Raw genomic sequence first — 14,601 nt, forward strand, 5'->3', positions numbered from 1 at the left:
CTCCTGTTTCCACATCGCACTTCTCCCCTTGCCTTGCATACTGGTCTATGATTGGCTCGCAAACCAGTTGTGATGTAAAAATTTACTATACTTTTAAGTACGATGAGAAGCTAGAGAGGTGGCAGGGTCCGCCATTATAAACAAATCAGAACAATATGAAACTCTGTTGTCCTTTGAAGTGAGCTTGTTTTTTGAGTTTATTCAGTCATGGAAATAAAGACAGTTTGTTCATTTAATTTGTTTAAGTCTACAAATCAGTCAATGAAAATCTTTTTCTTTCTCTTCTTCCCCAAAACTACATAGTGCTCCTTTAAATATGAATAATAATCCAATAATATAGCAGTAATGTCTTTACTTCTGGAGCTTACAGTTAGCTGATACTTTTGCACTTGCAGCTCAGTAATGGAGTACTTTTATTCTGTGGCACTACTACTTTAAGCAAAGTAAAAGGTCTGAACATTTGGACCCTTTCCTCACGGGGGACTATTCCACCGGTTCTCTCATTCACGTGGCGGCCTCCGGTCCACTTCCCCTGGTGTGTTTGTGTGTTCCTCTGACTTTCAGCCCCGCTTAAGGACCCGGTGTGCCTCAGAAAAGCACCGGGAGGCTTAGCGGGAATCAAAGCTGTCATTCTTGAGCTCCGGGCCGCGCCGCACACGAGCCGCTCGACACCGTGCGGGAGCGCGGATGACAGAAAGCCCGTGTTTTTTGCGGCTCTGCTGGCCGCAACCGGATCATATGACTCGGCAAATCCGTAATGCTCTTAGACCTGCTGATGGGCCAGCGGTGGCTGCGCTCCACAAGACCAAAAAGCCAAAGGAGTTTAACGGATGTGTTGCTGCGATTATTCGTCCAAGTATCTTTATCCCACATTTAGATTAGCTGCTAATGACGGAGGGGAAAGCCGCGTTGCGAGAAACACAAGGCCACGTAACCTGAGAACAAGAGGTCAGCGCTGTGTGAGGAAACACACCGAACCACATTGTGGACTCATTACGCACCACTGTGGCCACACAGCCGGGAGACCTGGTACCAGAGATGGAACAGATAATATTCAGACAGTGCTTCTCTGTCAAAATGAGTATTCAGGTTTCATCAGCAAAATGTACTTGATGTAAAGTAAAAGTACATTCCCTGCAGAAATGTGGTCCCTGTCAGTGTTTTACTACTTCGTTTTCCTGGGTTAATAGTACTGCTGCTTTAATGTGTATGCAGTGAAGGAATGTAACTAAGTAGGCCTACTTTTATTCAAGTAGTGTAGTATGTTAGCATTCCTATTTTATTTATTTTTTTATGAAAAGGATTGCCAGAGATTGCACAGAATGGACCTTTTAAGTACTACTGATGGAAGAAGCATCCAGATACTTGCAATATTGGATTTGGAGATACAGTTTTCACTGGAGGGACTCTATTGTTGGATTAACATGTTAGCAGCATTTCAAAGCTGTAGCAGGTCAATACGAGCCTCATTTTTACTAGTTGAAGGATAACCACCAATTTCTTGGGTATAAATCCTCATTAGGATCCAGAGAAAGCTGTTTGTAATCTGATAAATAACCTCCAGTGATGTCATACAGTGGCTAAATTGCATTGTGGGAAATGTAGGAAGCAGATTTTGATTCCACTCCTATAACACTGTATTGTGGACAGTTTAGAAACAAATGATCAGAATCAATACAGCAGAACCAAAAATACAGTATTGACTTCCTTCCCAAAACCTGGGGCCTACATTACCCACAATTTGAGAGGAAAATTTAACTAGCAATTGTCAAACAAATGTAAGAGAGTAAAAATAGACGTCCAAAGCAATACAGACTGATCATCAGCACCAAACTGGTGGTTAAATTACAACACAGGCACCTGCGGGATGTTTCTGAATTACAAATATTTATTCATTCATAATAACAGGTTTACATTATCTCCCAGCAAATGCGTATCTAATAGGCAAATTAATCAATTCAGTGCTCACAACTCATAAAGGAGACTTTACTGCCATGAGCAGTCAGAAACCCCTTTAACAAATTAAGTTAAACATCAGTGGAAAACGGCAACAACGGGGCGCATTAAAAGCTTTATGCGACCAACAAAGAACACTGACTGGAACACAGGTAACATCACAGTGTGGTACTTTGGAGTGCTCTTACATTATGTGGGTTGTCTTTATTTACTCCAAGCCCCCACCCCACCCCACTGATGTGCACCCCCATCCCCCCCACCCCTTCTTACAGCAGATACATGTCACCACTAATGGACATCAAGTGCTTCCTTTTTGCAGCTCTTTTCGGGACATACATTAGAGACAGAAAAACCCATTTCTCAACCCATAAATAGAGCGCACGCACACACACACACACACACACACACACACACACACACACACACACACACACACAAGCCACTCACTCTTTTCAGTGACACCTGAAGATCGTTAACGAGTAGTTGAAAAGAGAGGCCAGAATCTGTGTGAGGATTACCAGCGTACATTAGCCGCATGAACAAGCATCTGATTAGTAGTTTATGAAGCAAAATATACTTTGATTCCAACACAGATGTCACCAAAAACAGCTGATCTTAATCTATGTCAGTGAAAAGCGGATTTAAACGTCTTGAGTCCATTTTGTTTGTTTCTACATGACCCTTGTTTTCTATCTTCCAAAGCCATTTACTACATTTTGAAAAGACGGTTTTGTGGATTTGAAAGCAAATGTCTCCTGTGCCCACAGCATTTCACTTTCAAGTTATCGATCCTTTAAATTCCCCCCGATTACCGATTTGAGTCCTCTACGTTAATGGAGGACTGTCATACTTCAGGCACAAGGCGGTCAGAAGTCACATCTTCTGTCGTAACTTTAAATTAAAGGACGTTGTCCTAAAGGTTTGTCGTCACTCGTGTCCTCTTCAGCCCAGTTTGTCCTGGATGTTCATCAGACTGGTGTATGACTTCGCCCGTTTTGCTGTAACGACACAGAATTTACAGTCCATTATAAAAAGATTATATAAAGCATTAGATTACTTTTGCTTTCTTGTTTTAAGTTACTCTATTGATTAAGTACAAGATGTTGTCCTGCTGATGGAAATAACAAGAAGAACAAAACATGTAGGAGAATTGGTAGTCGTAAAAAATCAAGTGTAATTCCAGAAAATGTATATTCAGAGGAGAGCCACACTGTGACGGACATAAAGACAGAATGGACTGACATTAAGTTAGATTAAAAATAAATTAATTAAAAAAAAAAAACATCTTGTAAAGCCAAATACTCATTGAGGGGATGTGACAGTCTTGAACATATTGGAAGGGAAATTATTCGTCTGTATAGTCGGCAATGTTATACGAGAGCCAGTTTCCCGAAGATATTCTGAACACAATATCATTCCTATGGGCTCCAAAAGAACAAATTATTATGTACGAGTGGTTCTTGCATGTGGCTCAATGTGTCCCTGACCATCACAAGCCACATGTTGTGCACTCAATGCCCCACCCCCCCAAAGTTCCTCTGCTCCTCAGTCTGGGTAAATGCTCTGAACCTTCAAGACAACCATCATCCGCAGAAAAAAAAAACAATCCTCCAACCACGTCAGCGATCCAGAGGTTTGCAGGAGGCAAGCCCACTATGCTTTATAACAACCTTAAAAACACCCACCCCCTTCCGCAATCCCCAGCCGAACTCCTATATCACAGTCAGTCAAGCCCCCACCCTACCGCCCACAAAGACCCCAAACCTCTCAAAACCCAGTCAAAAAATCTCTCTGTTTGACAATGGGCGAATTAAGCTGGTTACTCACGGTGTATGAGCTTGCGTTTCTTTTGTTCCGAGTGAAGGAAGCTGCTCAAGTAGAAGATGATGGGCAGAAAGAGCATGAAGCTGGACACGGCGATGACAGGCACCGTCTCCTCACGGGGGACGGAGCAGTTGTAATACTTACTCCACAGTCTGCGGGTCATGTTCATCTGAAACCAGAGTGCAAAACTTAAAGTAAACTTCAGATGACCACAATTACAGGACAGCGTTACGAATAATTAACCATCTTAGGGGCTTGTCTTCAAATAACTGTACGCAAGGTTATTTGGTGAACATTTTTTGTTCTTGTGATTGAAAAGATTGAAGTGGCTTCATGAGGATTTTTTAAAATTACTTTTTAGTGATTTTTTTGTGTTTCTTGCATTTCTGATCACAACCCTGAATCTAGATCCGAGCTCAATTTTCCACTTATGCTATTTTTCTTATAAAAGTCCTCTAACAAGAAATCAACCATTGAAACACAACAAACGTTTTGTCTCTGCAAAAAAAAAAAACAAAGACTGGCAAAGAGGAGCTGGAGGACTTCCATTTTCAGTTAATTATTTATTTTTTACTCCAGTTTTTTAATGGAATAAAAAGGCTGAAATCCCCCCCAAAAAAACACCTTGTACAGGTCACCGGATCTTTACAGGGCTGACATATATAGTCAAACAACGACCCACAACTATGGGCAATTTAGAGTCCAGTACCAATCGACCTCACTTGCATGTTTTGGACTGTGAAAGGAAGCTGGAATACTTGGATGGAACCCACACAGACACGAAGACAACATGCACAAGTCCACAAAGAAAGGCTCAAGCCAGCCAATCTAACCTAGTGTTAACCATAGCAACCCCAAATTATTTGTTTATTGAATAACATTTACATTAATTTGATGACACATTACTTGATATAAGAGTTGTTATTATACGTGTTTGTCTCACTGAGTAAATCCATTTGCTGAGGACGGTCACAAAATGTGGCTGACAGTTTATCAAACAATAAAATTGGATCTTACACAATCACCGGCTGAAAATGCCTGAAGAACTGTCTCATTGTCTGTTACTGTCTACAGATTCCTCTAGAGGGTGCAGCTTTCTCTCTTCCCATCTTATAAGAGGAGCCGCGGTAATCTCTGCTCCCGACATACGCACCGAATCCTCTATGTCGATACACATCGTCTGATTCTTCTCCATCCTGCCGTACAGCTCGTTCAGCTCTTGGTATGTGCTCTTACAGTTTTTGCACAGCTCTGTGTGGTTCCCCTGTGAGTGGAAAAATGGAGAACGGACAACAGATATGGTTACATTCTCAGCATAAACCCGAACGACACTCATCGTCACCGAATTTGAGGCGCACCTGTCGGTACTTGTCGAAGCAGTCGTCAGTTTGGTTGAGGGTGTTCATGAAGTACAGCGTGTCGTTGGTCAGCCTCTGGAGTCCTTTAGTGACACAGTCTGCACAACGGGGAGAGCAAAAAACAATCAGATAAATTGCTTCAGCCGTTACCTTATCGAAAACTTTACCCAGGTTTCAGTTCTTTTGGTTTAACTATACAAAAGAATACAACAATAAACATCAGACAAAACTTATGGAGAAAAAAAATTGCAGATTGTTGCATCAATTAATTGACAGGAAAGATAAGGGGCTCTTTTGGGTAATGGAATATTAACTTCAGGCATTTTCAGCAAAGATTCCATAAATTTACCATGTCCAAATTTGACTATATATTCTAAATATACTAATGAACAGATAACAAAAATATAGCTGCAACAAATAATCAATTAGTTGTCAACTATTAAATGCATGGCTCAATATTTCGATACAAATGTATAAGTTTGGTAAAAAAAAAAAAATTGATTACAGCTGTTTTACTGTGAATAACTTCTGGTGTCTTTAGACTTTTATTACAGTGAACTGAATATATTTGCGATCGGGACAAACAAGAGAGCTTTGGGAAAACATCTTTGGGCATTTGGCATATACAGCTCAACATTGTTTTCACTCTTGTCTGACATTTTATAGACCAAACACCTAACTTCTAAGTGAAAACGATACTTACGGGAACAATCAGCAATGAAAATAAATCATTGACACACTATCTCAAATATCTTAGAAAGTCACAAGCTGCTATGATTCGTGCTCAGAGTCAATCCAATCAAAGTCACATGTGTATGTGTGTGTGACCTCTGCACCGTCCGGCGTGCCCACTGCCCGCTCGAATGAACGTGACCCTGCACTCTGACCTCTGTGGTCAAATGTGTGGGAGTCAGAAGGTCAAACAAAAAGGCACAGACAGAATCTCAAAAATACATACGTGTGTCGTTCAGAAAACCACTTCCAGTTAGAGGACTTACTGTCACAGGCTGAACTGGTCCACAGCTCCTCCAGGCTGGTGTTCAGCTGATTCACCACCATGAGCCGGTCACCTCGCAGAAGGCTTTCACTGCAGCTCACATTACCTGGACCACTCTGAGGACACAGGCACAACTCCATCATCCACATCATCTGCTATCTACACAGATTGTTTTTTTTATTACATTTGGAATAAAAAATAAAAAAAAACAGCTGCAGAAAGTGCTCCTCTTTTTGCTATTCAGAGCAAGTCGTGCAGATGGATTTCCTCAAATGTGTGACCACTAGTCAGACACATCACAAGACTCGTGATCATGAGACATCTGCCCTTCGACTAGGCCTCCGAGTAAGCAGAAGACGGAAGACAGTACTTTACCGCAAACTCAACACAGAAGATGGCACTGTATTTGTCACGTACCTCCGATGAAATGTTCGCATAGGCTTCCCTGAGGCTGCCAAAGGAGGAGAAACATTTCTGGCAGACTGTGACAGGACGGGCAGCGGGCACCAGGCACGACACATAGGCGACGTACCGCTGTCCGAATATGTTGAGCAGCTCTTTGCAGTAGTCGCTGATCTCCAGGTCTTCAGGGAAGGAAGACAGCAGATTAAGGGAGAAGATGGGCTCCACCGCAGGTTTAAACATAGGAGAGTTCACCACAACAGCAGCAGCTGCCCGGTTCAGAGACGGGATTTGTTTCAGTTTGTCCGCTGAGTGTAAAGCGGTGAGGTTTAATCCGTCGCTTAACGCAATAGTAGACATATTAAGAATGAATAAAAGCAACGACAAGCTGCTTTTGGACAGAGACATGGTCGAAAACAGGAGTTACAGCATCAGCTACCGCTCCAAACAACACATGATTTCCTGTTTCTTTCCCAACGTGATCATGTGACGGCGTGTGATCTCGCGAGAACACGTGGTTCCGTCATCAGATCAATGGTACTGTGGCTTCTCATCCGGACACAGCTCCACATCGATTAACTTCATTTAAAACCACATAGCATGTCACTTTTGGCTACCTTTTGAATAAAACAATATATTGCTTAACGTTTATTCTTATTCTAAACTTAGTGGTATACTAAATATTGATTTTTAAGTGTATGTTATTGAGCAGTTTAGTATAGGAGTTTTAATCTGATTCTTTGTTTTACATTTTTTCAATGTTTTTATGCTCTTCATGCACATAAGTATTTTCCTCACAAAGACTACTATTTAAGGCACTTTTGACACTTTTAATGGAAAAAAAACGCACCTTAATCACCATTAGTGAAGTATCTTTTACAGAAAATGCAGTTGTCCAAAATCAAAATCATAATGCCTTTAGTGGGCTTTACAAACTGTGAAGGACATCCTCTGTTCTCAGAGCCTCGATTCAGAATAAAACCAACAACAATAACACAAACAAACAAACAAACAACAACAAAAATAATAATAACAATAGGCTAATAATAATAAAATAACAAATCTAATCCATTATAATTTTTTGATATTTGAATAGAAAATATTTGAATCGTTTACACACTCATCTATCTATCAATCTATCTATCTATCTATCCATTTATCTATCTATCTATCTATCTATCTATCTATCTGTCTGTGTGTGTGTGTGTGTGTGTGTGTGTGTGTGTGTGTGTGTGTGTGTGTGTGTGCGTGCGTGCGTGCGTGTGCGTGCATGCGTGCGTGCGGTGCGTGTTGGAGAGAGATGGCCCTTCCTGGTCTCCTCGGTATTTACGGGTGGGTTTTGTGACACCATACAATTTTGCAATGTGCGCCTCGGCTCGGAGCAAATAATTACGGAGTCAAGGTAAACGATCTGGGCTCCAATCCTGATTGTGATAATTGTCAAAAACCCCCTCGAATCAAGCGAGCGCAGTCAATGGTCGTTAATGCGAAATTAGTAGCTCTTGATAACTTGCAGGCCGCATCAATTCCGCAGTCATCAGCGCCTAATGAAAATAGGGGGGAGAGGACGCGCACGGCATCAGCGGCCTATTCTGATGCGTGCGCCCACCACCGCGGCGGTAAATATGGATTCTGGCCTCTAATGCTCCTCTCACTGCACATGGCACCGGCGGCTCATTAACTCTTCTTCTCCTGACCAGAGTTCACCTAATTGTTCAGATGTTCCCCTCGTTCCTTTATTATTCTCCAGTGCAGCTCTCAGAAAGAAGACATGATTACAACCTAAAAAATTTTTTTTTAAAAAGCCTTGTATGGTCCTGCTTTTCTCCTCTTTTTGTGCAGTTATGAATGTCCACTTGGCTTTACCTTAACTTTTAAAAAATTGTTAACCTAATTATTATTCTTCCCGCTAATGCCTGCATCAATATAACGTATAGGGCTCCCTGCCTCCCTGCCGGCACTGATCACATTATTCACAAAGTTTTTGGACGTCTTTCCTCTAATCCGCTAATCAGCGGAGCACCAAGTAAAATCGGCATATCATTACTATCTGAGATGACCGTTATTGTCAGATGGCAGAAAAATGCCTTCATTAGCATCTGATAGATAGAGAAACCAAGAGGACAGAGGAAAAAAAAAACACTAATTAGGCCCATAAATTAGATGATGATGATGATGATGATGGTGATGATGATGAGAGCCCTTCAGGGGCCGATGGGAAGACTCAGTCCATGAAGCCCCTTGTGATTTGGCGCATGATATATATAGAGAAACTGGCCAGAAGAGGTTATAGCCAATATCGATTGATAATTTGGGGAAAAACGACCATTGACTCAAAAACTATGCAGCCCCTTTATGCCCATCATCCCCCATTTTACGGCCTTTAAAGAAGCAGCACTCCGATCTTTTGCTCAAGTGAAGAAAAAAAACTAAAAATCAATGTAAATGCACAACAGAAGAATCATAGCAACATGTAATGATAAGTATATCAGTGTAAACATCAATAGATTATCAACACCGTAGGCTACACAGTAGTTTAATCTAGAGGTTTCCAATGTAAGGGTCGGACCCCCTCCAGTGGGACACACAATGGATCTGAGGGGTCCTCATTAATGGAAGAGGAAAGAAGAAGAAAAAGAAATGAAAGTACAAGTTTCTGACACAAACTAGCATGAATTTATTTGTACTTTTTTGCTAATTTTATGAAACAGTGCGCACTGTGCATACGTTATTTAAATGCGGTGTTGTATACAGTATCCACCATGTCATACTTGAGTGAGGTAAAGGTAACTTTTCAAAATACTACTTTGGTGAAAGTGAAAATCATAAACACAAATAGTGCTTGAGTAAAAAATATTGACATTAATTGTACTTAAGTATCAAAAGTACAAGTGAATATAAATTATGTATTTGCAAGTATGTTTGTACTTTATACTATGGGTCGATTGATTGTCACCCTTATTAATTATCAGAGCTGATATCAAGCATTTTTCTGGTTACTGGATTAGTTTTTTTTTTCATCTGATTGTCAATAAAATAAGTTAATTACATGCACTCAGTTGGCTCTGATGCAGCATGTAATCTGAAAAATAACTAGTAACTAAAGTTAATCAGTTTACATCGTGAGTAAAAAGTACAATACTTGCATCTCCAATATATATTGGAGTGGAAGTATAAAGTACCAGAAAATGGAAATACTCAAGTACGAGTACCCCAAAATTGTAAATGTACTTAGTTACATTCTATCGGTGTTTAAATGAAACAGTTTGAGAGGTTTACAAAGGAACTCTAGCTTTGGGGGAACTGCGAACCAAAGGACGCAAACCAGGCAAATGTTTTGAGCCCCCCAAAGACATGTGGGGATAAGGGGCCCCTCATACTGGCACATTTGTAATAACAACTACACTGTTAAACATTCCATAAGATCACTACACTGTGAGAATTAACGCTCTGTGTGTGAATGATCACTGCCCTCATAATAAGGGTTATTCTGAGCAACCTGACAATGCTGTCGTTTTTGCTTATTAAGTTAAGTTTTTCATTCTTTTAGATTTTGATGTTATTTGTAATGTGTAATGTGATCACTGGGGGAAAAGGTTTTGGGAAGGTTTTGTGTTTGGGAACACTTTTGTTTGTCGTCAGATCATTTGAAACACTCTTTTGAAATGTTTGCCTTGGACCCTAGCAGACATCTGAAATGTGTCATGTGGCCCCAATTTATTCTATAAGATGTTTCTTTTTTATATTGATTTATATTTGAAATGATAATCTGTGATGCAACCATCATATGTACCTGGCACAGCTGTAGTGGATTAAAAAGTACAACATTTCCTAGTGAAACGTATTGAGATATCAGCATAAAGTTGCATATAATGGAAATATTCAAAGTAGTAAATCTTTTCAACAACCAACAATCCTGGTTTTCTTAGCTCTGCATCTGTAATAATGTCACCTAAACGTAGCTTCAGTGTTCCCTCAGTCTGGGCATCCGAGATTTTGATATGAGTCCTCTCCCTCCTTGTGAAAGTCTCTAACTGGACAATCACAAAAGGGGTTAACTCAAACCGGTTCAGCCTTAAACTTGGCTCTTGGCGTGGGGAGAGAAAATAGCTGTAAAGTTATGCAGAAGTTATTCTTCATCCTTCGGGCCGTCCCTAATCCGCCAAAAACCTCATTCTTTCATCGGAGAACTGTGCCTCCTTTCTTGTTCCCCCCTCTCTATACAACATAAAGTCAGACTGCATTTAATGGTTATGTCGGGATGGGAGAGGGGCTTTCTTCTTCCCCTTTTCTCCAGAATATTGCCCTTTTCGTCGTGTGAGTCTCCCAACCCGCAGGGACCCCCATATTCTTCCCTCCGCGTCTGACTCGAATCACAAACTAACCCTGATTTTCACCACTTTGCTGGGAATTGCGGGGAGTGATAATAGAGATTTCGCTTTCATTTTATACGCTTGACTTGGTTATTGTTGCTTTTCTCCTCTCCCGTGATTCTCCCCTTTTGCAGGGATTAGCCCTGACTTCGCCCGCTATACTGGCCGCTGAAGTGCCCCTGAGCCCCGGGATGACAATTGACGCAGATCAAGGCAGGCCTATTCTGCGCCTCTGAAAGGGAGCGATCTGAGTCGAGTTAAAATGATGGAGTTTTAATAGATGAGACGGGTGCTCCTCAGTTTGCTTCCCACAAATTAATTGCTCTATTTTCAAACAGTTTTCTGGGGTTTTTTTTTGGTTGATATCATTAAAAAAAAAAAAAAAAAAGATCTACAGATGTTAGAGTGAGGTTAGAGGATACGATGAAGCTGCTGATGATGGTGATGTCAAGTGTGATAAGTGGACAACGATGCTGAGTATCATGTGTAGGATGATGAAGAAGATGATGACTACATCCCAGCTTTATGATTAGAATAATGGTGGTGATGATGATGATGATGACAGTAAGTATAGAGACGTTGATGAAGATGATGATGACAATGATATGTATGGTGATGGCGGTGGTGCTGATGATGAGGTAGATCCTGAACATTATCAGAGACATGGGGAAAATGCAGATAATGGTGATGTGATGAGGAAGACGATGCTGAAGATAAAATCAGAATCTGTTTCGAGTAATTTTACACTGGTTTGCATCAGCTGTCAATGTACCGACAGTTCTGAGAAATACTGTTTAAAATAACAAGAACAACAAAGTAAATGTAGAGAAACAGGAGTATTTAGGTAACTTAACAAATATGAAGTCTTTTGTTTACATATAGTTTGAGTGAAGTATACAGCTTGAATAGATCTGACTTTCCATTCCATTTTATGAATCTTTTTACCTTTACTCCTTTATTTTTTTCAGATGGCAAAAGTAATTTTTACTCCAATGAATTTATTGGAAAGGTGTAGTAAGTGTTGTACTTGTGTAGTCAAATTAAAGATATTGGTTAAAAATATTACTTTAGTAAATGTGAAAGTCACACAAATACATCTCAACTTAAATTCTCTGATAATACATGTACTTTAGTATCAAAGGCATTTTTTGGCACTAAATATCAAATGTACAAGTAAGCTAAGACACATGTACATTCATCAGGTTCTACTGATTATTCAATATTCAGCACCTGATTGTCAGAATATTTGCTTTTTTAAATCAGATTTCTGATAAAATACATTATTATAAAAATTAACCAGCCATTGGCTTTGGCTACCAACTAGCAACAATAAATAGAGTAAAAGTTGAAAAAATAATGGACCTAAAAATGGAGGAAAAATAGAAAGTAGCAGAACATATATGGATTCAACTGAAGTAATTTACCACAAAATTGCACTTGAGTACAGTAAATGTACGTATATTCCATCACTGGGTGTAGTTACTTGTTACTTAAGGTTTCAGATACAGTATATAACTAGAATGGCACTTAGAGCGCATACCTCAGCCCAGCTGTCCCCTTTGGTACTCACTCATAGATACCAGACACCTAAATACACCGTTTACTAAGATCCATGCACCGTTACCTGAGTAATTCATGAAAATGATTTTGTAAATTGCATCAGTTAAAGCATCATTATACAACTTTTTCTTTTACCTTAAAATAACTGCTTAAAGTCTTGCTGATAGTACAGTGTCGTGTAATAGGGTGAATGGTGTCTTGGCCACTTGGCCCCCCATCTCTTGTTTCTGCACTATGTAACTTGAAGTGAGAGGGAAGGATCACAACAGACAACGTTTTACAGACCAGGGATTTGTATTTACAACAGTGGCGTTGCACTCACACAGGGCGGCAAATTGCACACATTGCCAATTTCTACATAATGTTGCTTTAGGATAGAATCTTGAAACCCCCCCTTTATATGCATCCACATCAAAAATTAAACCGGTCTATTCTGGGTTGAGACCCATCCTCCATCCAAGTTTGGCTGAAATCCATTCAGTAGTTTTTGTGTAATCTTGCTGACAAACCAACACACAACCAGACATGGCTGAAAACATAACCTCTTATGCCGAATTAAAAACTGGTTGCTTTTAGTTTTCCACTTTACTTTTCTATTGATTCAAAGGCAGATGTTGTACCTTTTACCCCTACTATATTTATCATTACCCTTTTGTTACCAGTTACTTTTCAGATTGCAATTTTTAAAATACCCTTCCTCTTCGGTGAAAACAATGCATCTCCAAATCGTTTTGTTTTTTTTCTCTATGAATGTTTTTGCTTCTTAAGCTTAACAAACTATCTAAAGACCCTCATGTATTAGCTCGTCACAAAGCTGATCACAGGCTGTTTTTTTCCTGAGCTGATGAAAAGTTGGCTCTTTAGAGATGCGTCGTTTCCACAGGACAGCAACACACGAAACATTTGTTGATCTTTATGATGCATGCTCTACATTAAACTACCCAACAGTATGCAAAGTAGTTAAAATTAACTAACCCTAACGCATCTACAGCTGAAACATGTGACACACACATGAATGAAGCTGTAATATCTGATTGAATAGTAAAACACTGACAGGAAGCATTTTTGTACTGAATGACTACTTTTGACACTTTAAGTGCATTCTGCTGATGATACTTCTAACTCCAATAATCATCTCAAACCCCTTCAAATGTAGTTTTTGGCCCCTTAGAGGGGGCCTGACCCCTATGTTGAAATTCACTGGACTAAACTAACTAAGCTGTAAAAACTTCACCTCAACCAACAAATAAACACGCAACACTGAAGCATCATTAACAAACTGATAATATCTTAAGTAACAAAATGTGACACATACATTTTCTCCAGATTTTGCAGAATAAGAATAAGAATAAGTACTGATACTGATGTAGGCTTTAATTTTAAATGCAGCACTTTTACTTGCAGTAGTTTTACATTGTTGTATTGGTACTTTCACCTTACTAGAGGACCTGAATGGTAGGACGACCTGTCTGATCTACAGGTGTTACTATCTGAGCCCTGCAACAGCTGAGACGGTCTGACTGTGCAGATCTGCTGATCGTGGCACACGAGAGGGTTTCATGTATTTGCTGTGTCTCCCCCAATCAGGCATCTCTGCAGCGCTGTGAGAAGTTAATCTTTGTTGACGGTGTGTTGTGCACTCTTCCGTGGGCCGGTTGGGTTGGGATCTCTCTTGGAAAGCCCGGTCTGTGCTCATATTGAGGGGGGATAATTACCAAACACGCAGCCGACAGCAGCGACACAAAAGCCGCTTTGACTTCCTCACTGCTGGTCGCCTCCAGTGGACGGTCCCGCTCCCAGCTCACCCTGCTCACCCAGACCACTTCTCATCACTCCTGAGAGGCAGAGACGTCTTGTTCCATAACAAGACATGAAACTGACTTCTTTCAGCTCCAGTGAACTGGACATAAACCCCGACTGACAACCTCCAGTGCCCAAACAGAACAGGGAGAGGACGGGTGGGCTGGGACAGAGGACAAGAGAGGGGTGGGGGCGGCACAGGCCCCTCTAAATAAAGTTGTTATTCACTTTAATCTTACATCTTGTTAGGGAAAAACACACAAAAGCAACTTTATCTTAAAACAGATTTGTTCCGGTCCAAATGAGCCACTGTGCAACATTTGCATTTTGA

The 14,601-nt window shown here is 40.4% G+C and overlaps 1 protein-coding gene across 1 annotated transcript; it reads right to left on the reverse strand.

Annotated features, from left to right (window-relative positions):
• Positions 1 to 1,868: 1,868 nt before the first annotated feature.
• Positions 1,869 to 7,028, reverse strand: ostm1 (osteoclastogenesis associated transmembrane protein 1). Its single transcript, XM_030406333.1, has 6 exons — positions 6,553 to 7,028; positions 6,137 to 6,251; positions 5,139 to 5,236; positions 4,934 to 5,044; positions 3,784 to 3,949; positions 1,869 to 2,954 (listed from the first exon to the last, which is right to left on the reverse strand). The coding sequence occupies exons 1-6, from the start codon at positions 6,943 to 6,945 to the stop codon at positions 2,899 to 2,901; spliced, it is 939 nt and encodes a 312-aa protein (XP_030262193.1). The 5' UTR covers positions 6,946 to 7,028; the 3' UTR covers positions 1,869 to 2,898.
• Positions 7,029 to 14,601: the final 7,573 nt, after the last annotated feature.

The sequence above is a fragment of the Sparus aurata genome, chromosome 22 (assembly GCF_900880675.1).
Source record: "Sparus aurata chromosome 22, fSpaAur1.1, whole genome shotgun sequence".
Taxonomy (NCBI): Eukaryota; Metazoa; Chordata; class Actinopteri; order Spariformes; family Sparidae; genus Sparus; species Sparus aurata.

Coding starts and splice junctions, on each gene's coding strand:
- ostm1 (XM_030406333.1), bottom strand. CDS start 6,945: ATGTCTCTGTCCAAAAGCAGCTTGTCGTTGCTTTTATTCATTCTTAAT. Junction 5,237..6,136: donor GACCAGTTCAGCCTGTGACA/GTAAGTCCTCTA, acceptor CCCGTTGTGCAG/ACTGTGTCACTAAAGGACTC. Junction 2,955..3,783: donor GAAACGCAAGCTCATACACC/GTGAGTAACCAG, acceptor GTGTCGTTACAG/CAAAACGGGCGAAGTCATAC.